Source organism: Haemaphysalis longicornis, unplaced genomic scaffold (assembly GCF_048455015.1).
Source record: "Haemaphysalis longicornis isolate Haplotype H1 unplaced genomic scaffold, Haemaphysalis longicornis Haplotype H1 scaffold_7, whole genome shotgun sequence".
NCBI classification, from domain to species: domain Eukaryota; kingdom Metazoa; phylum Arthropoda; class Arachnida; order Ixodida; family Ixodidae; genus Haemaphysalis; species Haemaphysalis longicornis.
Window position 1 is genome coordinate 184,789,297 of NW_027526422.1, and position 25,813 is coordinate 184,815,109.

The window sequence follows — 25,813 nt, forward strand, 5'->3', positions numbered from 1 at the left end:
CCAAAGACAGCCCGTCTCTAAAGTATATACATATATATATATATATATATATTTCTTGTTATAACAAAGACAGTGGGACGGGGAGGAATTTCGTTATAGGCGGCATTTTATTATAACAGAATACTCGAAAAAAGCTAATCTAGTGGAGCTTTAATTGCCACAGAACCGCAAGGAATCAAAACTAAATGTATTTAGTGAAGGAAAGCTTTATTCAGGTGCAAGGAAGGCAGCTAGCTTTGGCTTGTTCATGTCCTTGCCGGGCGCGAGCATCCACTGCTTCAATTTCACCAAAGGTTTGAGGCTGTGGTCGCGGTCATAGAAGTGGCAGTGGCCAATTTACAGGGGTGCGTGCGGACGGCACAGAACGCTGCGCGAGTTTTGCGCTGGCAAGCGAGCAAATGCCGTCGCTCGAGCCTGAGGTTGCGCTTGTTGCGCTCAAAAAACGATTACCTGCTCATTTTGGGGGCACTGCGCAATCATGAAGACTGACCGGTTTTGCACTACGGGATTTCCATGATCTCTAGGTAATTTTTTCCTAGGTGTGCATCACTGCAGTTTGCAAAAGAAGAGTTCTTCGGTGCCCCGTTGTCACAGACACTGCTAATTATACAGTTCGAGTGTGGGTGTTCACGCAGCGTCGCGTCCACGTCATTCACCAATGTCTAGGAACAAAATTCAATGACCCTACGACGCATTCGGGCCGTTTGTGCAAAGTCGGATGGCGCGAATCCAGTATGACCGGCTCGAGAATATCGCCGGGTGAGGCCAGCTTGCGTCGACCCGACATGTTGGAAGCATGACTCGCCGCTGGGTCGCCGCCGCTCGGCGATGCCTCCGCTCGCCACGTATCTCTAAGCGGGTCAAGCTGTTCGTGTACTTCGAGTAATGCGGCCTAAAACGCATGTGTTTAGATCGAGACCAGAATAAATTTCGAATAAAGCAATATTTCGAGTAAAGTGATTTCGCTACAACGAGGGATTACTGTATATATACCCAAATGCATACATCGTATTCTGCACTCAGAGGCACTGCAATACACATTCGCCTACATATCTACCTTTTCTGGAATTTTTCTGCAGCGCCATGACCTGATTTTGGCGTTTACTTTTGTACGCCGTTTAGAAGGTTTTTTCACCCGCTTGAATGCCTGCTCACCCAGGTCTGTTTAATTAAGAGTCCACTATGACAGGGAAAATAGAAAAACGAATGGTGGAGCGCAATTACTCACGCCAGCTACAGACAAAACCTACCTGCCACGGGATTTTATCTGCCACGCGTGTACAGGACACCTGCCCCGATCTAGGGAAAAAATGAAGGAGAGAGAGATGACGAATATATGTTTTGTGGCCAAATAGGGTATTGTTTCATCCTATTCTGACAGCGTTTGCAGTGCAACTGAGAAGTTCTTCATTAAGCTGCTCCAGAGTGCCTGCGTAGCATTACACCAGCGTTAAAGTGAGTAAAGTAGGCATTTTTTGAAAAAGACACTTGGTTAGAGCAGAAAATGCCAGCCTAAATAAATAACATCATCATAAGCAACGTAAAAACTATGTTAAATTTACATCAAGCAGGAGGAAACGAATTTGACCACTTTTACGGGCCAAGCGGAAAAACATAGGTTCCCTTCGAACAAAGGCCATCTTATGCACTATCTTTGCCCCAGTAAGAGGAGTTGCTAAAGATTTCGCCAACCCTTGTGCACAGGAAAAAATATCAAGTGTTAAATAATAGGTTAATTTTTAGCATGAACTTTCGGGAGTGCTTTCCTCTAAAGAACCAGGATGCAGGTTGCCGGGGGCAACCTTGCGTTTTCTCTTTATAAAAGTAAGTGAAGAGGATGGATATATACATTCTAAAGAGCAGGATATAGGTTTTGTATTCTCTCCTTGTTTGTTCAATCTCTCGCTTGTAGTTTCCGGGGTACGTGCAAGTAATGTAACTGTGAAACATATGTAATCACATTGTGGCGCGCAAATCCCTACGTACTCTCAGGCAGGCATTTGCGTACTCGTTATAAATTTTACTTCCACACAAATCGCCATCACCGTTTCAAAAACCGGTTGTATTTTAATATTGGGCAGTGTGAAAAAAAGTCAGTAAATAGGAAGGCAAACTTCACGTGTTTAGGGTAAATTTAACTACTCTACGTGCCTGAAGGGTATTTAACAATGACAACTCCTGCTAGGCCCGCCCAAGGTAAGCATATTGCGCAAATATAGGAAAAATATAGAGATGCAACAGTTCAAATATTGTTAAGACTCAGCAGCCGTCTTCGGGGGAGTGTACGAATTTTTCGATGTGGTCAGATGGACAAGCACGGATTTCCCAGTTATGGTCTTTGAGCTCCCACTTTGGAAGTGCATGGCGATAAGCGATCAAAAATCACTCTTGGAGAGTAAACTGCGATAATAAAGTGCATGAATCCGTGAAAGTGTGCCCATTGAAAAGCGCAACGGCATCAAAAAAAGAGGAGATAAATATCTAGTTACCCTTGTTGTTATGCCGTATGTTACATCATCACAGGTCCGGTTGACGAATTCTTGTAATATGTGTGAACAGGAGAGCACGCAGTTTATTGCCGAAGGCCTACACGCAACCCAAGTATACCCCATTACACCAGTAAAACTATCCTTTTGTGAAGTTAGATATAGATCATGACGGCTTTTCGTTCATGCGAAACGGCATCTCTCAAGAGTGTTGAAAAGGACGCAATGAGCTGTATATTGAATACCCGTCCCGAAATCAGCTTGTAAAATTTGAGAATATTAATAGGGGAAACCTCCTTTTGTGGCTCGTATTTTCGAAGGTTGTGCTGAGAGTTTATATGGAGCCTCGTTTTGGAGGAACCCCAGATTTTTCGTAAGACAAGTTCTTGTTACTTTTTAAACCGTTTTCACCACCATATGACCAGGCACCACTGAAGTCCTAAAAAAGGCCTGGCGCACATTTCAAGTTTAATGACAATACACAGCCCAGCGGTACTCGTCCTCTTCTAGTCGACTGTTTTGTGACTCGCTTTCTTCCAATATGACAAAATAGCAACTAGCCCAACTGACCATTTTGACACACAGCCAGAGGTTAAGGACTTATTTGATTTTAAAGGGCATGCTCAATAGGACTTTTCTAAAAACAAAGAAACGCGTGTAAGCAGTTGTGAGGCAGGCGTTGTGTTAAAAGCAGAAGAGAAAATAACAAACGCTTCTGGTGCTGCCGCATGAAGTAATGCAAATACCTGCTGCGGGGTGTAAATCACCTTGATCATGCCGTATACCAAAGATCGGCGTTTATTTAGGTTGGAATGCCATGGACACGAAAGCAGTTCTTAAAGTTTGGGAAGCGAAAGTCTGAACACGAAATGGAAGGCTTAAGACGTTGTTAGCGCTTCGCGGTGCCAGTGTTCTCCATACTCTTTCTGCTTAAGACTGTTTCCTTTATGATGACTCTAACGCTTTTAAAATTCTTTGATCGTACTTGGAGCTGTTGCGCCTATATTTATGCGTGGAGCCGTTTAAATAAAGAATTGGAGACGGCAGGGAATTTTTTGCTATCCCTTCAGTATTTCGGCGTCCTGTCGTCTTCTGTGTTTATCTGCGGTGTAGTGGCGTTGGCTGCAACATCTCGCTAATTCCAGGTTTAGGCCTGTGCCGTAGAGCTCTTCATTGTAAGGAACGCTCGCCAAAAAGCCGTTTTGCGGTTTGTATCTATGACGAAGGCTTTTTTGGTCAATGAACGAATATTTGCTTTCGCTATGAAAACGAAATGTTCTAAACGAGGAATAGAGTAGACTGTCGTTGAACATCTGTTGCCGAAGGGCACCACGTTTTGGACGATCGGGCCTCTGACTAAATTTTTTTGGACGGTTGGTCCCCCTATGGCTACATACATGAGCCGAACCTAACCAGAACATCGGTGCACCACGAAGCCGTGGTGATGGCTGTTTCCTAAAGTCAGCTCACGGTGACCTTCCGCCAATGACCGTAATCGTAAAATGAGGAGGAGCGTCGAACTAGAACGTTCCCACCCAGTTTAAAGGATTTGCGGAGTAGGCCTGGTCGTTCACAAGCATTTGTCAACAGAGTTCCCGAGCTCTTGCAGACGGAGGAATGACCGCGCTGCTCTCCACTGTCAGACAGGAAACTGAAACTGGAGATCACGTGCCCAACTGTAGCTCCTCAGGCAATCGCTGATTCCACCGTCGGCAACCGCCGGCAACTGCGCCGCCATAACAAAGGCATATAGAACGTGCTTCCCGTACGAGAGGGCCTGGACCTAAATGACAGCGGTATAGATGGGTTCTACGGCGGTATGCTGAATGCTTCTGGCATCCCATGTCACAAAGTGAAAAAGGGCATACTCGGGATCCACACAACCGAGAATGTCTGTTTCGCATGTTTTCTAAGCATGCAGCGGGACAAAAAGTAGAATGCGAGCACAGAATTCTATACCAGGCCATTGCGAACGTTGCGCCACCGAATGCCCCCAAGAGAATGGCGATACATAATAACCACGAGTCTCCTCTACCCAAACTAAACCAAGATAATTCAAGTGAGAAGGCTGCGCGGGACCAACTGAGTCACTATCGTTCTGGAAGACTAAGGAGTACGCACTGCATCCACTACCGCGGAGCAAAGTATATGATATGCGGAGAGGGCGGCAGGGTGGGACATTGGTCCAGCGTGTGCCCCCTCCAGCCAAGATAGAGAGAAACTTTGTTCGTCCAACCCGTTTTGATTATGGTCACTCCGAGCAAGTGAGTGGTTTCCCGTGTCCTGCACGCCCTGGCCATAGCCGGCCGGCCGTGCCCTATCTACCAGATAACGTACAAAAAAACTCTTGAGGCAAGAGCACACAAGAAAATAATAAATCCGTTTCAAAACGCGCTTTATGTAGACGGGGTATCCCCATAGGTGACAAAATGAGCCGGAAATGATTCGTGACCTTGTATCCTAATAAAAACGATACTCGGACAGGCACCAAGGACACCAGGACAACAGCGAACGACATTAGAACGGTGAATGAACACGGGCCTTGCGCTCGTCCCGTCCGTCCTGTGTGTGGGTTTTTTTTTCGCGCAAGGCCCGTGTTCACTCACCAAGATGACCAACTCGCCCAACAACAAGTTCTTCTAGACATTAGAACACCCGTCGTGGTGAAACATCGCCAGCACTCACGAAGCGTGAGGAGCCTGGTAAGTAAGACAATCGGGTTTATCGCTATACCTACTCCGGTCTCCCTGCTTACGCTTAATAGAGGAGGAGGAATGGCACTCAAGTAGACGCTCTTGGAGACGGCTCCGCCAGGCGACAACACCGGTAGAAATCAAATTATCAGCACCAAAGTTCTAGCTGAAAGTGCTATCAGGACTGGAAACCAGTCCAGGCAAATGTTTTTAAGCAGAAACATCTCCCAGGAGAAAAAAACAGACCAAAGTGCGGGGTCTCGAACAAAATGGCTTCGTGCAAAAACGTGGAAAAGAGTTGCATACGCAGCTCATTCCGGTAGAGGAACGGTCAGAAATTATTTAAAGTGGCGGAGATAGTCTCTACTCAATAAAATGCCCTCACGCAAGAAATTGGCAATGCAAGGAATCAAATGGTTACTAAACTGCAGCACCGTAAAATTCAGAAGAACCCGTTCGTATAATTGAGGCAGAAGCAGAAAAGCAATAAAAGTCTCAGGAGCAGGTTTTTGGAAAAGATTGATTGATAATAATGTTTAACGCGCCGACGCTGCGCAGGTGATGAGGTACGCCGTAGCGGAAAGCTCAGCATTAATTTGCCCACCTGGGGATCTTTAACGTGCGCCTAAATGTCGAACACACGGGCGTTTTTGCTTTTCCAATCAATCATAAAAACGGCCTCCGCCCAGGGAATCGGACCGGCGCCTTTGTACTCAGCATTTGGGTAAAATACCGGCCCCTTATCCGCAAATAAGACACGGAGGTGTCGAAGCCGGATTATTCATCGGCCAAGCGGAGGCAGGTGGTTAAAAATGCAGCACGAGAAAGCCTGAAAAATGAGGGAATAAGCATACATGCAGATGGATGAATGATATATCAATTCGGAAGAGATAAAGCGCGAAATCAAGGAGACCAATTGTAAGCAATGCTACCAAACTTTGCCGCAAACATTGGCACCAAACCTTGCCGCGACCATTGGTACCAGAGCATTGCCGGTTTAAAGCAGATTAACCGAGAATTTGTAGAGGCCGTTGATATACCCAACATGGAAGCAGAAGTGACTGATGCATTTGGCATTCATGTATGGTGACAGCGACAGTGAAAATAGAAATGAAGGTTTCAGGCGCCACAAAAAATCGACATGATCTTCTGACGTCGATCAAAGCTCGGATAGATGAGGGCTAGAGAGGGCAGATTGAATAACTTTTCAAATTCGAGTAACATGGAAACAACACATGCAAACAATAGCATGGTAGCCCACAAAAATGAATACCAGTACGGACGCGAATGACATTAACAAGACAAAGTGCCAAGGGAGAACGGCTATCTGGGTATATCTGCTTCGCCCGTACCCCGTACTTTCGAAGCCCAAAAAATGTTCATAATAAACAGCAATGATCCTGAGTTTACGGGCGCACTACGGCCGTGGAACAACATTGATGGCTGTACCCTTTGTGAATCGACATCAACCAGAACAAAGACTGCATTTACGTGTCGTGTTAAAGCGACCGCAAAAAAATCCGGCCAGGAGATCTGGTATCGAAAGAAAGCGGTCAAATAAAAAGCAAGAGGTTAAGCCTACTGCGTTTATGGATAGTTTGTAGCTGTTTATTATCCGTGAAGCTATATATGGCGTCAATTCTCTGGAATGCTGCGAAAAACTTAGATATATGCAATCACGCAAAAGGCGAATAAATAAGACTGGTTTCTCATAGATTGTCACACATTAAGGACGCAGCCTGCGCCAGAAGAGAGTGGGGATAAATCGAAAATAATAAAAGAATTACCGAGCAGCTCAAGGGCGAGAGAGGTTAAAGGGCACAAAACAGTGAAATAGTTCCTTTGATTCCTCGAACGTCTATTATGCAGAAAGGCAATATAACAAAGGAGGGTGCTGATTTAAGCGTTCTAGACCCAGAAGCATTTACTTAAGAATAGATTTCGGGATCATTTTTACAGAAACAGTTTCACGGCAATATATATAACTATATCTACGCTGCAGCACGATAAAAGCGACGTTGCCATCAGTGGAAGCAGACGAATGTTAGATTTTTGACCGACCCTGCTTCCACGTACAGGAAAGCTACTGTATGTCAAAAGAACCATCTCGTGAACATACAAATTTCAGTCAGTAAAAGTAACTTGTGAATTTCAGTCATCTGTTTACAAGAGAGGATACTGAAAAAGAAGATGCTTTCTCCTTATGTGTTGTTCCCACAAGTAATAAAATTAAAGATGTTATCGAAGTAGGCCTCGCCGGCTTATCCCTTTCTCAAGAGTCCTTTCACAGCGACAAACGTTACTCTATGGTAGCAAATGCATTACGGCTGCCATGGCAGTACAGTTTCACTGCCTAAGCGTTTATTGTTTGTTTTACAAAGCTGCCTTATTCGATTCGTGGATTCTTCGTTAGGAGCTTCGAATGATATTAGGGCTGGAATTTCATCAATCAAAAAATTACGGACATGCGCACTCCAATTAGCACTGAGTTCACGGCGCCTTCAGCCAGCATTGCGCATTCGACGGCTCAACGATAAGCGTAATGGTATTATTTAAAGAACTCGCTTTATAACTGGTACCTGCAATGCGCTTTTCCTGGCTGGGGACATAGCGTGGCTCAGTGTTATCGTTAGCTGAAAAGCATTCGCACATACCCTATAAAAGCAATTGGGCAATTGTGATTTCGCAGCCATGTTGCACACTCACCAACAATTTCCACAACTCATTTAACGGATATTGACCTCTAACGACGACCGCGACCATTACAGCCTCCATCCTGATTCTCAAGGCAGTAAATACTTCCCACTTTAAAAAAGTAGGCCGTGCTAGGTTCCCTCGTAATCGTTATCAAATAGTTTTACGTCACGTACCATTCTAAATTCCATAATAAGGCGTGTGTTTTTCGCTGCATGAACAGATTTATTTATTAATCAATTAATTAATTTATTTATTTATTTATTTTTGAAGTTTACCGTGGCCAAGCTAAGCTATACCTAGCCTATGGGGTGCGCCTTAGCCCCGGCTCAGGAATAATTTTGACCACTTGCGATCTTTACCGTGCGCCGAGTTTGCGCTTTTCTCCTCCACAAGAAAGCAGCCACAACGGTCGGGACTGAAGCCGCTGCAAAGTTTGCTATGTTGCAAAGTTTTGCTTGAAACAATGAGGTTTACTAAATTGCAATGACGAGATCTTCTCTCCCGAATACTACACACGATTACGTGCATATAAAAACACAAGGAGTAATTCAAGTTAATGCATGGTATGGAAATGAAACAAAGTGTGCTTAGAGAACAGCAGAATAAAAAACCCCCATCTCAGGGGCCCTTTAAAGGCTAACCAACGGTCGTACTTACAGTGGCGTTAACAACGGTGGTTCTATCTCACTACTCCGGGCAGTCTCATTACGGCTGAGCGTCGCAACACGGCGGATAGTCTCACTACGGCGAAAAGTGCGCCACGGGTGAACGTCGCAACATGGCAGAAGGGGGACAGCTTTAGCCGTTCAAAGGATATGCAGCTATAGTTCATCTCACAAGCTAGCTGCAGCACTGTGGAGGCTACATTGTTGTCCCCCTCAGGGCGCCTAACTCACCGCGAAGGAAGCGACAAAAGGCGCCGGGGCCGTGCGGTGCCACTTGCCGAGAGGGGAGAAGGGAGTGTCCTTTCAGGCCCCTCTTCACGGCGGATTAGGCGCCCTCAGTGGGCGCACTATTGATAACAATGTAGCCTCCACAGTGCTGCAGCTAGCTTGTGAGATGAACTATAGTTTCATTCGGCATTCTCGCAGCGGTGCGTTACGTGCAAGAGCCTGCATGTATATGTTGACGCGTCTTTTCATCGTTTTCGGGCACTTGTTTTATGTTTCGCATGTTTATTTTTTACGGCTGAAGGTGGTGGTACGGTTAAATGTGCGTTACAGCTGAAAGCCGCTGTAACAAATCACCAAGAGCCTACCAGAAAAAGACATCCCCCTCGCGAGGGGCACGATCAAATGCACAGCATTTCCGAGGGGGTGCGCCGGCGAGTCGTATCTCTCGATCGCGGGACCCGTGTCGCCATCTTTTGGAGGCGCGGGACAACTTGTGGCGCTTTCGAAACAAACGAGAAATGAGTGAAGGATATAAGGCGCTTTCGGTGCATCGACATCTGTGTGGGTTTCGTGGCTCGGTCGGTAGTGCACCGGGCACCTTGCGCTCCGCCCGCGGCGTCATGGGTTCGAAACCGGGCGCCGGAAACTGTTATTTCTTCCTGGCTGCGGACTACGACAAGACGCGCATGCGGACTACGACAAGGCGCGCATGCGGACTACGACAAGGCACGCCAACGCCGCGTGACATTGTGAGTTACTAAAATGCTATGCATTTAAAAGTCAGTAAATATGCAGCCGCGAGATTTTTCCCTCTGAGTTCATACCCCGGAGAAGTTTCCCAGTCAAAGCTGAACGTCATCATCCCAGGCCCTTACGTGTTTCCCGAGCTTAACCTACGTTCGCGAACTATAGTTTCGATTGCTGGTTAGGCCTGTTCTTTTCATGCGGTCAGGGAGCTTGCCATTGAAGGACACTGGAATGTTGCTCAATATCAAAGAGCTTCAAAGCACACTCTTCACTTCTCACTCGTGTCATCACTCTCTGCCTTAACTAATTCTCATGCCTGGCTTACTCTTGGCTTCCCCGTACTTTGAGCCCCTCCCCCAACAGAGCGTCCAGGTAACATCATTGTTTGAACATGTTTAAAAGGCACTGCGATGTCTTCCACGCAGCCAAGTCGAGGGAACACCTGGAAAGGATAACATGCTCAGAACACGCCTGTTAGTGTTTCATTATATATACTAGTGGGAACACTGGTGACACGGTCTAGGCAAGCCGTGCTTTGGCGAGCATGCCACCTGTTCTTGGTATAGCTTATGAATCTGCTGAAAAGTTCCCTTTCGCGAAAACAAGCAACAGTGCTAACACTAAGTATAACAAGCAAGTAAACGGCGAACAAGGTAGGCGATATGTGGTAATGTAAATACAGCATAGACATAACGAATAAAGGCTATCCGCATGAGTTTGGCAGCGTGTGTAGTAAACTGTGGAATTAACCTTCCACACATGCGCACTTCCTCTCGGTTATGTTCCGTGTCGAGTTCCTCACACACACGTGAGCACAGAGAACTGTCCAGGGCCCCACAGCCCAACACGGCCTCGTTTGCACCTGGTCGCATGGCATCCACCGTTAGAGCAGGAGTATCTGCAGGCAGGCGTTTTTCCGTCAACTGCACTTCCGCGGCGAGGCCCGTGTTCACAAGGTAATGAATGTCGCGGAGGCACGTTGATTCCGCAGGAGCTGCTGCAGGGCCAAGGGCGGGGAGCACACGGGTGCTCGCTGGCGGACCGGCCACTGGTGACTTTGGCGTACCTGCGTCGTCATTTGTGATGGTACAGTTTGATATTTGATGTGCAGGACAAGTAATTTAAAAAGCCAGCTTTCAGAACGGTTCAATACTGATGTTGCAGCTCAGTTGTGTTGCTCTTGCTAAGTCAATAGAGAGAAGCGTGGTATAAGTCACTGAGACCTATTTGCCTTTGTGGGCTGAACAGCTGTGGTGCTCGTCAGCAGAATACCAAATCGAACACAAAGTAAATTGTGTAAATGCTTTATATGGGCACTGCCCTCTTCAGTATTCATATGCTTCGTCATACGCAGACTAAATGTCTCCATCGAGCGCTCTCTCGACGTTAAAGACTTGCTCAACTTTTTGTTCTGAGCGATTGCAATCTTGCCTGGCAGCACGGCCCGCTTCGTGATCAGCCGCCTCCTCTCCGGCTGCCTAGATCTTTGTATTGCCCCTTACCTTTTGTTCGAGGCACAAATTCAGAGAGAGTTCTGCCGCCGCCGAAACAGTGACTCCAATTTTTATGAAAGCAGGTGGTTGCTCCTAGCAACGCGGAGGGAGTGACGTCGGGAGCAGATGACAGTAGTTTTGTTAGCGACGCTGTTTGTCCAATCGCATGCGGTTATATGCGCTTTCTTCTTTCAAATGCCTAAGTGTCTAATTTAGATGTTTGTGAAGCGGGCGCTTTAGCCCTACACACGTCTGATTTTCACCCAATCCCCCACGTGGGTACGTGCTCCGGGCGCTCTCACGAGACGCACGCTCACTTGCGTTCGGCATTTTCTTGATACTTTTTTTTCTGTTCAATGACGGCGCAACCAAGAGCTTAAACAGCTTTGCTGTGTATTTGTCCGCCATTCCCGTTATAGGGCAGGACAATACTCCGAATAAGGGGTGGCCTAGTACCACGTCACCTTGCCTTGCCTGACGATCGCTTTCCCATGTCCATATGCTGTTTCAAACACCGGTGCAGTATTGAGACAGGAAAGAGCCTGATTCCTTCTCCCGGTGTATGCTTTCCCGGAATCATTGTTCTGTTGAAGAGAAAAACTATACGTTTTTCTCAAAAACTGTTCGTAGATCCCCAATATTTATGCGAAAGTGTGTGCCTAGCGTTTACCGAAAAATTTCAGAAAGCCAGTGCACTAATCGCTATTCATGACTTTTAGGCCGACAATGTGGATGCTTGCAATGTTGCGCCTTTTCGAAGAGGAACTGGAGCCACTGCAAAAGACACGAAAAATAACTAGCACGGCTTTCGACCCGTGCAACCTGTTTCTGTTGGCTTCCAAATTACTCCAAATGACCCTTACAAAGCCCAAAACTACTATTATTACTGGATATTGCACCCGATACCATGGGTGGATATTGAACCAGTTAGCCGTCTCAGTGCATTTTTTACGCAAGAAAGCTATTAAAAGTTATGTTGATGTGGTTCTTGGCGATACAATGAAAAAATACTGCGGCTGCCTTGGGCTCATTTTACTAAAACGTATCGAATCTACTATGTGAGTATAAATGGCGAGTGAGGCTGTGCACAAGATACATTACGCACAATGTAGAAGAATGTATTTATTTTAGCGAAAGCCCTGAATCGCTCTTTGAGCGGATTTGAGCACCCCTAACAAAAAAAAACTGCCACTTCGGAGGCATTCCATTGAATGAGGCGTTCTCTATCACCAGGTGTGTCATGTTGGAAGCTAGAGAGAAATGTGCAGCCGCCATCAGCGTAAGGGCTTCACACAGTGCCGGCGTATAGTCGGCAGTAGAGAGAGGACGTCGTAAAGGCTCGTAAATGCAGATGAAGACAAGGCAGGAACAAGGAGCACAATTCACCTTCGTCTTCAACTGTCCCAATACACGGCGCATGCATTAGCAGCAGGGAAAAGCGTAGGATAGAGGTCGAAGCCTTTTAAAGGGTTGACGTGCATTGCAAAGGAAGACGTGGCCGCTGATAAAATACAAAACCGCATCGATGCTTCCGCGTTGAATAATGTGCGCCAGGCATTGAGCCGGAAATTCCTACTCTCGTATTTGCAGTTAATTAGATGTGCTTAGATATCATCGAATTTCAGCAACAAAGTACCTTAAGTGCCCGGGCTGTCGGTGTCTCCTGTCTTCGTCGTCTTATGCCATCAAAGTAAATAAAGTTGTGAAACGACGGTCAAAAAGCAAGTGTATAATGAACAAAATCTGGTCAGAATAAAGTAACATGATTTAACCTCATTTAAAATAAGAGTAATTGGGATTTATTTGCATTATAAAAGAAGTTTGTTAAATTATATGTCGAAATTGGTTTCAAACGACAGATTTCTCCTTTAACGCATATTTATTAGCATTCAGTGGCGGGTGACATGCAGACAACTTACGGCCAATCAGTGTGTCATTGAATGGCTTAAATTAGCTGAAAACGCAAGACAGGGCTCCACCACCTCATCAAGATCACGATTGCTAACTTTTAACTTGGGAGTCCTGCTCTGGTACCCCTGTACACCGGTCCACAATGCATGCTTCGCCACTCCTCAGGTTTCAGGTTAGTTGAGACGGCCCGATACCTTCCTCATAGTATTATAATGGTAGTCACATGGCTTGCAATTACCTATTAAAACTGAAAATGACTTGTTTTATCTAGTGCGCAAATATAGGGCTAATTGCGGCTGTTAAGAAGAATCCCATGCATTCATACAGAAGAGAATTGCACAACTTTGCAGCATTACTCTGTACTACCGATTTCTTCGTTGTATGTAAAACTTTATAACAATAATAACCATGTTTTTGACCATTTGTCATATACTTTGCTATAAAACACTTTGTAGGAAACATGAGCTGCTTGCGTAACCGTTTAATGTCTGTAGGTAGGAACGGTTAGAGAAAACAGCGAAACTTTTCTACAAATTACCATGCAACAATGTTTATGACCAATATTTGATAAGACAACTCTATCATTGGGGCGTGTTTCATATACATCTCCGAAACTGCTAATTCACAGTGATGAACAATAGAGCGAAAAACCACGGCGCCCATAACACCAGGTTTTCATAGAAAATTTCGTACGGATTGCTGAACCTCCAGTGCAATTGGGAAATAACAGAATTTCTTTCGGCTGTGAGGTAACGTAGCAGAGTCGCGTGCCTACAGTGGCCGTTCTCGCTTCCACATTTCTACTAATATGTCAGAAGAGACAGGGACTCGCACGAAAGTGGTAAAAGGTGGGCTGTTGTAATCTTCCAGGATTGCAATTAAGGAAGATGTAATAGACAGCGCGAGTAGCTGTCTTTTAGATTAAAAAAATAACGCTCAGCTTCTGGCAAAGAATGCTTCCAAGTGTATGAGCAAAACCTACGTTTTGTATACACCTCCATTCCAGACCATATTAGAAGGTAAGAAACCTTTATAAGCTGTTTTAGGTCCCCGATTTTAAGTAAACATCTGACCTACAAAGGTGATGGATCATGCGCCGGAGGAAGTTCGTTGTTTCCACCCCCTAAAATGCGCCAAGAAAGGCCGCGAGCTATATTTGTGCCCATGACAGGTGGATGGGGTAAGGGGTGGCAGTCGAGCTCCACGTGGAAGTTTTGAGTACCACAAGTAGGGTATCTTCTCATGCTTAGCATTGTTTGCCGGGTACCCCCACAGCCAGGACAGTGTAATGCCGTCCCATCACAGAAACATGCAGATTTGGCGGAAGTAACACCTATGAACGTTATAATAGCCTAAATGAAAATATTTTGTCGAACAGAAATTTGAAAACCAAAAAATAGGAAAAAGAAAAGAATAGCAAAAATTACAAACCGTTTAACACCATGCATTTCCACAAAGATCCAAATTTGGTGGGAGTAACACCTGTAACCGTTTTAATAGCGGGGATAGAGGTGATTGATCAAACAGAATTTCCATAATATCGATAAATAACATACAGAAAATAGAGAAAATGGCCAACCGTGCACCGCACTGCATTTTAAAATAATGCAAATTTGGAATAAGTAACACCCATAATCCTTATAATGGCGGAAATGGAGATAATTAGCCAACCATAATGTTGAAAAAATGAAAAACTAGGAAAAATAAGAAAAAACGAACACGACGAACTGTGTGACGCCCTTCGCTTATACAAAATTGCAGATTTGGCGTAAGTAACACCTGTTCTCGCTATATTACCGAAAATAGTCCGACAGAATTTCCAGAACAATTCGCCGTAACGAAGTCACAGTCTAGACAAGCGGAGTTATAATGCTACACATTATAAAATCTCTGAATTTCTGCAGATATTTTTTTCTTAGGTTGAAAGGTCTGTTGTAATTATCGCACGCAACTATGGACCCAACACCAGCAGCCTTTGAGGGTGATTCCTGTATTTTGCCACCCTGACAGATACCTGAAAGGCAGCCCAACAACTTGCCGACCTAGAGTCCACCTCAATGCGAGTGCCACCGAGTTCAAAAGAGTTGTCCTTGTCCTAAAAGATTTCTAATCCTCAACAAGACCTAAGAACACTCCTATTATGCCCGTCTTCACAAGCAACCTTATGTTAGAAGCTTGCTTCAAGAACGACTATGTGGAGCTTTGCCCAGCACACGTTCCGAAAAAATTCGTTGCGATCCCTATTGAATCTTGCAGTCCATTCCCCCCAATACGTAGCCTGCTGTAGCACCGAGTTAGCCCGGGGACCTCGCACTTTACGAGCCTGTCAGAAGGAAACCGGAAAGACCTTTTGCACCCTCAGAAATTAGGAGAATCTAAATGGTGTTACCACGTGCCACCTGACGCACTTCGCTGAAACAACCGTTTTCCAAAATGAACTGCTGAAAGGTGACCGTATATATGTATATTATTTGGAGTAGGAAGGAACTCCTAAAATATCATACGGCTGACAGTAAAGGCGTTTAGAGCGCATTTCACATTTGATGATTCAGGTAATTCAACATTAACCGCCGTAGGAGTAGACTGTATCAGCACCACGAGAACAAAATAGCGAAATTCTAATTACTTAAAAAGATGTTTTGACCAACTTGTGGAAAATGTGCTTGACTAGGTTGTCTCCGTGAAAAAAGGATGGTGGCCGGAGCTAGACATATTCTATTTTGTTTATATCAACCATGCTAGGCCTTAAAAATTACTTTTTTTTTGGTATCCAAGCCTGTAAGTTTTATCTTCAGACCACCGTAATGTTCAATGGGCAGTGTCAGAAACTGTGCCATGAAATTGCTTTCTTATTTTATTGTTTGCAGCTTTCAGTTGTGCAGGCTAATCTTACCATGCGCTGATATTGAAAAGCCCCTGTGTTCTTTTCGATTAAAGCCTAGTTTGATTACCCCGATTAAGGGTAAAGCAGTCGAATGTGTTGACTGCTCACCCCGCGTTTGTTTTCTTGATCGGCAATATTATCAGCTTGTTCGAACGTTTCTGAAATGAAGAGCCCTTTAAAAAAACGAATATCAATTTTCTCCGTTTTTAGTTAACCGCAGTTTGATTGTGCGCGGCCTTTGATCACATTCGTCTGCGTTTGCTGCTCTGTCATTTGCCCGAAAACAAATTTACGCTACAAAAAACCCTTATTACTATAAACGCGTAGCGCGTTTTTCGATAACGTAAAATAAATATAAATGTTCAAAGGATATTGTGCCTAATAAAGTTGAAATGTCCGAGAAGTAATAAATATTTTATTCCTGATCAGAAATGTTTGTGCCAGACATTTTTAACGCCTCCTGTGGTCATCTCACATGCTCGTGCATATATTTAGTAATTGTTGTCATTTGGTCTGTGTGGAATTTATTCGCTGCCAAAGTCGTTCCTTTAAGCAAGTTAAACTTCGTAATACTTTTAAGCTAATTGCATCGCAATCAGGTATTTCTGCACCTAAAATGTTTACTCTAAAGCCGCTTTAAAGGTGCAGCCGCGCTGAGCTCCCTATAACGAACGCATCAGTGCCCACAGCGGAAACAACATCATGTAGGTTGACTGGAAAGAGCTGCTCAGGTATTCCGTCCATGAAAAATGAGACATCGGGAGCCACTAAAGGTAAGCCGACTTCACCTCTTGCAATTTTGGTGTACTTTCTCTTTTCAGATTCATTCGCAGGCATCGTTCAAGTCCACCGAGGGAAAAGCAGAAGCGAAGAAACGGCAATCATGGGCCTTACAGGGGCCGTCATTTTCAGCGTGGTATTTGCACCTCTTCTCTGGTTCGCTCTTCAATATGTCTTAGGCCTCCTATTAAGGCGTCAATTACCGCCTGGAGCGCGACTCCCGCCAATTCCACCTGCCAGCAGTTTGTGGGGGCACGTCGAGGTCCAGACCTTCAACTTCTTTAAGACGAAAGCACTTGAGTGGGCCCGAATGTGTGGGCCTGTGTATCGGTACGTCACAAGCTTTGTCTTTTGACTCGGAAGGCAGCTTAAGAATCGCTGTAGTTCTAATAGCTGTTATTTAGGTAGTTCCGAACAGTTTGCCTTGTAAAGAACCATTTTGGAAGAAACATGCGCCGGACTTATATGGTTGTGAATGTGGTCCTTGTGAGAAAAACTTAGTCCGGCTGAGCTTAGTGGATTTGAGTTGAAAAAAAGGGTTGTAGTTGGTAGTAAGTGAATATAAAACTTTAAGAGTGAGTGACAAAGTGGCTAGAGTTTGCCCAAGCTTTTCTGCCTATTGTATGTCAGCAGCTATGATGCGCCAGGTTATATGAGTTTAAATAGTCGTAGGAAGTATATCGGCGTTATGAATTTAGAAAGGGAAGAAAGAGGGTGATGTTATCTGCTTTCACCAATGTGCTAAAAATAAGCACCTATGGCAGTTTGTCTTGCTGAAAAAGTATAGTACAGCAAGTTCACTGGTTCGTGATAAAAACTGTGTCATGAACACTGCAATGTTTTTGTATGTGATGGAATGTAGTAAGACAGAGGGCGAAAAAGTGCGGTTTTGTTGACGGAATTTCACATATTTGTGTGCTTGCCTTGAAATAACTAAGCATTCACAACGCCAACCTAACTAATGCCATAAGACAGCCTTTGCTAATAGTTGAAGCACGACACAATAAAGGTAAAGACACACTGCTTTTCGGCAATAGTTCTTATGGCAGACTTATGAAACGCAACTTTTTGTGACACAATAGGCACCTGCCAGCGGGTTTAGCATGCGACGCGGCAACGGAGTGTACACGGTAAATAGAGCGTTCTCGCACTCCTTATTATCGGTATTATACATGCGCACAGTGTCGACCGGAACCCGTCTGGCCAATTGTGCATTCGCCACGCTAGGGTGGACTAGTCACGGGGTCCGGCCCTCGCCATGCTCAGGTATTCCTCACGGTGGGGGGTTTCTTCCTCGCCGTGCCTGCGCGCGCAGGCGCAGTCGGGTGCCGGCCAACACGGTAACCACGCAGCAGACGGAGCTTAAGGCGGGCTAAAACTTTCCATTGTCTCGCAACAATTCGGTGCAGTTTCCCGGTGGCGGCAGTGTCGAAGCCCACAGAGCAGCCAGCTGCGCCTGTCACGGTTCCCTATGGAAACGTTTGTACTCCCGTCACGACAGGTGTTCGAACTCTGTATTCACTAATAGCGTGGAGGATGAAACCTACCTTCCCCCGCAACCTCCTGTCCCCCCCCCACCCCCTTACAGACAACATTTTTTTCTCGGCGAGTTGAATTCGCAAAAGCGGCCCCAAGCTGTAGGTACATCTGTGTGCATCAATCACTGTGCACTCATGCGGCGCCAGGGCACGGCCGCTTGATGGAAACTTTTTTCCATCGAGCGGCCGTAGGGTGCGTTGCGGGCTATTCGGGCAGGTGTGAGGGTCGGTCGGCACACGGGCGCGTTCGGATGGTCGGCGTTTGCAGGCATGCTTTTATAGCATTATATTTTTCCTTTTCTTGCGTACAAACTAGCGGGGCTTGAAGTAAAATGCGGTTAGTATGCCAAGAGCCACATTAAATCGAAGTTTCTCTAACGCTGATAGGGTTGGCCTTGAAACACGTTAGGCCGGGTTGAGGCTGTTGGCGCAACTGCAGTAAAAGCGTTAAAGAATGACGTCATTTCGCGTCTCAAGCAACTGAAGTGGCAATAGGCCATTTTTTACATACAAAGATTGCGATATGCCGTTTGCATCAGTAGTCTGAACATAGCCTTAGTGCCTACAAAAGCGTCAGGCGGCTTAAGTGCTACCGTTCAGCCTTTTTGTTAGTGTGATTATCATTTTTGTCAAAGATAATAACAGCACCGATTCCAAAAAAAAAGATTTAACATTTTTCAATAGCAGTCCTCTTTATTTTCAATAAAAACTGCTGCTCGCTTTTTGCCTACAGAGTGCTGAGAGGCAAATGGTATGCTTCCTGGCATTTTTAGATGTGGAAAACGTTTTTTAAGGCGATAATAGGGCATTCACTGTTTTTGTTCAGACGGCAGCAAAAAACACTCAATAATAATTCAACACTTTTTACCAAGCCCTACTGTTTATGTGAACATAGATTACTGCTTATATTACTACGTGTTCTTGCGGAGCTGTGCGCATATAGAGGGCGTTTCCTGCCTTATTTTCTGTCCTTGTGGGAAAATAAATGGCAAAGTATTCGTTTGGACAATATTGAGAAAAACATATTATTACATAATTACGATGTACCGCGAAGCCATGTTTACTGGAGTGCCGATTTATAAATTTCGCATCGCAAAAAAGTCAGGTAAAATCCACAGCTTAAGTTGTTGAATGAGTCAAGACAGAGTGACGCTGAATGAGGCAAAGCAGAAAATTTGTCTTGCAGATCAATATTGAGTAGTAGAAAGCCGCTGCAAAAAATTGCAAACCTCTTAGCGCAGTCGTGTGCTTCCTTTCAATGCCTCTATAGACTGAAGTTGAACGGCTCGTCTATGGTTGTTCTGAACGACTTTAACAGCGTCAAAAAGTTTCTGAACACCAAGGAAATTCTTAATCGCGCCCGGAGCTTCGAAGTTCGGCCGGAATATTTTCAGGGTAAGTACAACGTTTACTGGCATCTGACATTTTCCCTGGAGGATACCTAAACTCTCGGCGTTAGCATACGAGCTACAAATTTGGAAGGTTACACAAAATTCACAGCGACATTTTTCGAAATTTTGTAACAAGAGAAGGTTCGAATAAGCTTTCAGTTTCAGTTGACTCGACGAGTGTTAGGGGTTTCGAAATACGTTACCCACCGCGAAAATATCGAGCAAATTTTTATTCAACTTGGTAAAAAACAAATGTTATTGTACAAATAGTCAACAAAATATTGTGTGTATTGATTTCTACAGGAGGATGATGCGCATACTTTACTACTGACTTTTGTCGGCTCCGCCGCAGATACCATGTTTGCGGTTACTCGGAACACCAACTTTCCAAATCCGGGCATAAAATTTTATATTGTAATTTATAACATTTTTTTCGGCGTTGGAAAAAAAGAGATACGGTGACAATTCGGCCTTATTACTGTAAATGTGTGCAATTGATTGCTTGTGTTGTTTAACGCTCCCAATTTACAACCGGGCTTTGAGCCGCCCATTATTGGAGTGCTGCGAAATTATTCCGGCCTCCTGGATATCTCTAACATACGCCTAATTCTAAACACCCTAGCATTTTCCCTTTGCGCCACCACCTGAAAATCAGCCTCCGCGGCAGTGATCAAACCCGCATCATTGAACGCTCCGGATCCACGCCTTACCCACTGACACATCAGGGCAGTAAATGGCTCAAAGTACCAACGAAAGCGCACTTGGTACGATAATGGCAATCATTGGAATAGCCAGCATTTATTAGCAATCTAGTTTACCTAAATACTTTACTGTATTGATTTAAAGGCAAGCGGGCGAAATTATTGCCCGAGCTTGCTAAAAATTATAATTAGTCACTTGATAAATCTTGCTCGAACAACGTGGGTACTTCTTCTGGACAACAGCGCAAAAAAGACGTGGACGAACGGAGCGGAGGGGACAGGTGCTTTGAGCTTTGTAATTTAGCAATTCCGTTTATTTCCTATGGATGTGAACAAAACATTTTATCAGTGTTCTCTGTGTACTTTACTCACCTTGTGCCCAAATGTACCCAATTATTCAAAAGAATCGGTTATGAGGGTAGGTCAACCTTAGCGCTGTACAAATTTCTCAAGTTGGCAGCGACTGCCTTCAAGCGACTCACGCAGAAACCCTTTATTGACTCTCTATAGTACATGGTGTGGAAGCTGTACGGACTCAAATCGGTTGTTTGCACATTTTGTGTACATATTCAGGCGAAGCTTTATTGTTGTCACTTATTGCGCCTGTAATGCAAAAACGAATTAAAGAAAGAAAAAATGCTTGCCTTGGGTGCATACCAATTGTGTCCCTCACGTCATTAAACCGTCGTCTACCCGTTCGCTGTACTTCGACGTGGTCGAAGTGGTTTGGAAAACTCCAGCAACAAACAAAGAATCCGTCACAAGAAAGCTTCGCGTTCAACCATCGTCGTATTTTGATGGACGGGTACATGATTTCCTTACTTTGGGTGGCTATTCATACATCAAGAAAAAAACTATGCTCCCAGAAAAAGCAAAATAAAAATGGCGTGAAGTACCATTGCTAGCAAAACGTGAAATATATTCTATGTGTGCAAACTGCGTCGTCAGGAACGCAACGAATGTTTTCTACACAATTGCTCCAGAAAGCCTTACTTAGCATGTTGAGGCAACCCTACCTCACCACTAACAGCTTCTTTATGAGTTAGACCATAAATGTGCACCACATTCTGCTTTTTCTCGAGGGTTCTATCAATCGACAAGAAAATCGCTCTTCCCTCCTCATTGTAGAATCTGCAACAATATCATTCTAAATTTATTATTACGAGAAACTTTCAAGCTTTTTTTCATGGGCAACTCTAATTAGTTCCTTGCATTTCAATCGGAATCAGCATCTGGCGATAGTTTTTCTTGAAGAAATGACGGAGGCGTCTTGGTCTCTGCAGTTTCAACCTCCCGAACAGTTTTTTGTTTTTGTGCATGTTCCGCTCTGCTGTATTTTTTTTTAATGGGTACCGGTCGCTACAGGAGGGGAAAGACTCCATTTGTATGTGTTGTTATTGGCCGGCTTTAGTGTGGCTTCCTTTCAGCCTCGTTTTTAACGCAGCTTTGTTTTTCGTAAATTTTTTAAAGTTAAACACACAGGGGCCTCCCAACTTACGTGGGTTGTCAAGTCGCGAAGTTAGTATACGCAAATTGACTCAAACAAAATATTTTATAACAGGATAAAAAAAAGAGGCCCGTGTGCTTGTTGGCAGGTAGGCCCCTTTAGTATTATACATGCCGAGGGCGCGAGCGTAACATTTCCAGCGTAGCACCGCACAAGCCTTTATACTGGCACCAAAAAAGTTTGTACTTGGCATGAGTTCTTTTGAGGGCGTGGCCATATGAGGCGATCGCCTCAGGTAAGCGATAATAATGTATCGTTTGCAACTTGCATCACTGGAAAATGTTTCGCATAACTCTTTCGTTCCGGAGCATTGAAAACATAGGTTCGTATCTGGTGCAGGCCCGTGCATTTTTACGGGTTTGTTGACAACATTTCGTGCTTTTTTAACAAAATGACTGCTTTAGAAACTGTCTGCAGGATATCTAATGCGCAATCGGCACGTTGAAGCTTCTGGTATATTTCTATTTGCGCATAATATTCGCCACAAAGCAACTTTCATCATATTTTCGCATGTGTGATTTTCTTTGCTCTAGCAAGAGGGCAACAGTATGTAACATGCAGACTAAGCAAAACGGTTACAGCTGTAGAGTTAAAATATCATTCCATATGACTGTGCCCCTGTCCTCCACTGGTGCCGTTCCGTCCTGAAAGAGGACCAACTTTTTCAGAGGACATAAACAGTGCAACAGATTCGGCGCTGCATACACCACCTGAAATTCTAGAGTTCTATGTTTGCGCCCTCCATTGTCAAAAGTTTTGCTTTGTAGGATTGGGCTGGTGCTCGGAATGTTAATGCTCTGTCTGAGAAACTACCACAGTAATTTGAATTATCTCCGGCTTACGATAGACGTATACAAATCAAAGTCGTTGGCTAAATTTGCAAGTGAACGCACTTGCTTGTTGCCATATGGTAAGTTACGCAGTACTTCAGATAAGGTTCATGTTTAAATAAAAAAAATTATGTGGCTAGATTTCTAGCGCAACGAGCATATTTTTCTCTTTTTCTCTGTGTTGCGTTGCTGCTCTCTCATGTTCAATGCGAAGCTTTCTATCTCGACGAGCCAACAGTTTTTTCTGGGCGTGCGGCAGGGGCGGCAGCGGAGGCGCAGGAAGCTATTCACTCACGGAGCACAGCGTAGATGGCACGGCGATAGGGCGTTATTATCCACCGTTCCGCGTGTTCAGTCAAGTAGGCGCGTCGGCGGGACCCTTCCGTCGGCTTTGCCGTCTGCTTTAGCGACGGTGTTGGGCCATTTTATTGGCGAAGCTTTGCGTCCATTGCGTGCTTACTTTGCACGGCTTGATTAACCTGTTCGACAGCGCCTCCACGTTAACCCGTATCCGACGAAATTAAGTGGTTCTACAGCAAAGATAAGTTAAGGATTGTTTTGCAGTCGGGAAAACAAAATGTAGGGGCCACTTGCAGACATCTGGCCGCTAGAGAAATGCCACCTTTTACGCTGGGCTGGTCACGAACGGCACTGCGTTTTCTATATTGCTGAATAGCAATTCGGTTGTGTGTTAACAGGCTTTAGAAAAGACGAATGGAGCAACTGGTTCTTATAAATAGCGATTATAAAAGTTCCGTCAGCTTTATCGCAGTTCTCAAACTTACGGAACTATTTAGTTTCAATCTGTATAAACTCCAATCACTAAGCTCACGTCGGGTTCGATTCCCCGCTGCGGCGGCCGCTTTTACGATGGAGGCGAAGAGCGAAAACACCCATGTGGTCGAGATTTCGGCGTACGTTAAAGATCCATACGTGGTCAAAAATACTCCGGAGCTCTCCACTACGGCGCGCCTCATTGCCTCAGTGACGTCGGCGAGTTAAACCCCACAACCAATCAATCTAAGCTCACATGCCGGATTTTTTCGGTGCCTGCGCTTGGTTCGCGCCTGGTATATCCATGAACTAGCACATCAGCATGGCAAGGTTCCGCTGTTTCACCCTTCGAAACACGCTCCTCTCCATTTTCTTTCTTCCGACGCACGACAGGGCAACAGCGGCAGCGTCCGCTGATGGAGCCCTGCCGTGGCCGACGCTGCTGCGTTCGGGACAGCACCCCCGCGAATCCCTCGTAACGTCTGGCAGAATCTCTCGTTTCACTCTTTCTGGAGCCACGTGTGTGATTTCGAGTGGCATCGAATGTGGAATTGCTGTGGGGGTCTTTCACACCTGTGCTTTCCAACCACCTGAACAGGGTAGATTGGAGCCAATTTTTTAGTTATACCGTAAACGATTGTTACTTCGAACTGGAAGGAAGCCACACCTCATTTCGAATTATTGAAAATTCGAAGTAAGGAAAGTCAAGTACAAAAGCCGTACAATGTGATTGTGGAGCTCTAGAGCATGTCAGCAGCTGAATGCTTGAGAATAGATCCCTTTGAAGATGCTTTTTATCTTTCAAGGAGAAAGCCAGGCCTTTTTGCTGTAACGAGCGCAAGACCTTCTTTTCGCCTACTCCGAAACTGAAGACGAGACGGGCGGCATTCCATCCTGTCAATTCTTCCGACAAATGGCCGCACTGGCGCTTCGTCCACCCCCTTATCATGGTGACTGGCAGCGACCGCAGGGGTCTACGCTTCTGACATCAGAAATGATTCCAACTTTCAGAACTTGTGTCCTCATCCGCGTAGTCAACAAAGAAGTTCCTCCTCAATTGTTCTCAAAGGGGGTTTAGATTACTTTCACCCGATTTAATTTCTCTCTTCGGTTTTCTCCCATTTCTGAAGGCGACGAAGTCTCGTATGTAGGCTGCGGGGCTGTTTCTCTGGCCGTGCACCGTGCCCGAAGCTGCCGGTGCGTTGCGCGTAGTTCAAATTATGCGTGGCTGAGGCCCACGCGTTAGAATTCACGTCTTTTTCAATCTATAGGCTGCTATGAATATTTGGCCGTGGAAATCATGCAGTTTCAATTATTCATAAATTCCAAAAGTTCAAGGTATGAAGTAACGAGCTTTCACGATATCATTTTAAAATATACGCACGCTGATGTGTTCTGACGGGTAGAATATAAGCATGATGTTTACTGTGATCAAAAGTCGCACAAAAAGTTCATTTTGAGGTTTTTAGAATCTGCTGCAACACCATTCTCACTGATTTTCCTGTAAACAAAAAAGATAATGCGGCCCAAAGAAAACACCCCGTTATGTGACCCAGAAAAAAAACACAGCCCACGTGTGGCATTTCTTCCTGTGTGTAAACCACAGTTACTTCATCCCACAACATATTTTTTCCGCAACATTATACCCAGTGCTCATGGGGCTGCCTAACTGAAAATCAAATTAAGTCGCTGGCCAACGCACTGTCATGCGAGATAAAAACATCCAAGTAAAACACTAGTTCGTGTGCAAGTCCGCTGAAATATTCAAGCTCTGCGTCTCGTTTATACACAATTATGTATCTTCATAATAATTATGTACAAGTATGTTTTTCGTAATACGTATATAAAGCACACATAAAATTAAATGCTAACCTGTGAACTCTATTTTTTAGGAGTGGGTGACCTTAACGGAGAACCCTGGAACGCAAACAAAAGGTTTTGCATGACCATGTTGCGGGACTTGGGATTTGCCAAAACGACCATGGAAGACAAGATGATGGTGAATATACCCCTCTTGGGTGGCAGTTTGCAATAAAAGATGCTTAGATAATACCTGAATTGCAGATGACGTACAAACATAGGGCTGCTTACTATACTAAACGATCAATTCAGTCAGATTGCATTTTTAGTGCCGCAATTCCAAAACTATGTGTCTTATATCTGGCGTTGCTTGGTTGTATTAGTACCAACTTCATACCACGGCTTTTTTTCTGACACGGTAACGTCTGGTACGTGACTGCGTCAACCTTAAAAACTGGTCAGTGCCACCAAGAATGAAAGCACAAAGTCCCAAGAAAAAAGACGGGGGCAGCGCGTGTCGCTTTGCACCCTCCCGCCGGTGCGCCTGAGTGCCATTTTGCCGGCTTTCGCGCCCCTCGAAGCGACGTCCCCGACCAAAAATATATGCATTTGCATGGCGCTACCCCGCCGTTTCAAAACGACGGCCCGTAGTTTAAAAGAATTGGGCCCCACGTCTCAACTAGGTGCC

General features: G+C 44.9%; 1 protein-coding gene across 2 annotated transcripts in view; it reads left to right on the forward strand.

Moving 5' to 3' along the window:
• The first annotated feature begins 1,321 nt into the window (after positions 1 to 1,321).
• The window catches only part of LOC144147325 (vitamin D 25-hydroxylase-like), a 62,327-nt gene continuing 37,835 nt past the window's right edge, over positions 1,322 to 25,813 (forward strand). Inside the window, exons 1-4 of one of the 2 annotated variants that reach the window (XM_077679441.1) lie at positions 1,322 to 1,455; positions 16,626 to 16,914; positions 19,393 to 19,517; positions 25,218 to 25,324. In XM_077679441.1, the coding sequence (XP_077535567.1) occupies positions 16,688 to 16,914; positions 19,393 to 19,517; positions 25,218 to 25,324 (459 nt within the window). In that variant the 5' untranslated portion in view covers positions 1,322 to 1,455; positions 16,626 to 16,687. Of the gene's footprint in view, positions 1,465 to 16,625; positions 16,915 to 19,392; positions 19,518 to 25,217; positions 25,325 to 25,813 lie in introns of both variants that reach the window. The other variant, XM_077679442.1, reaches the window with a different exon arrangement.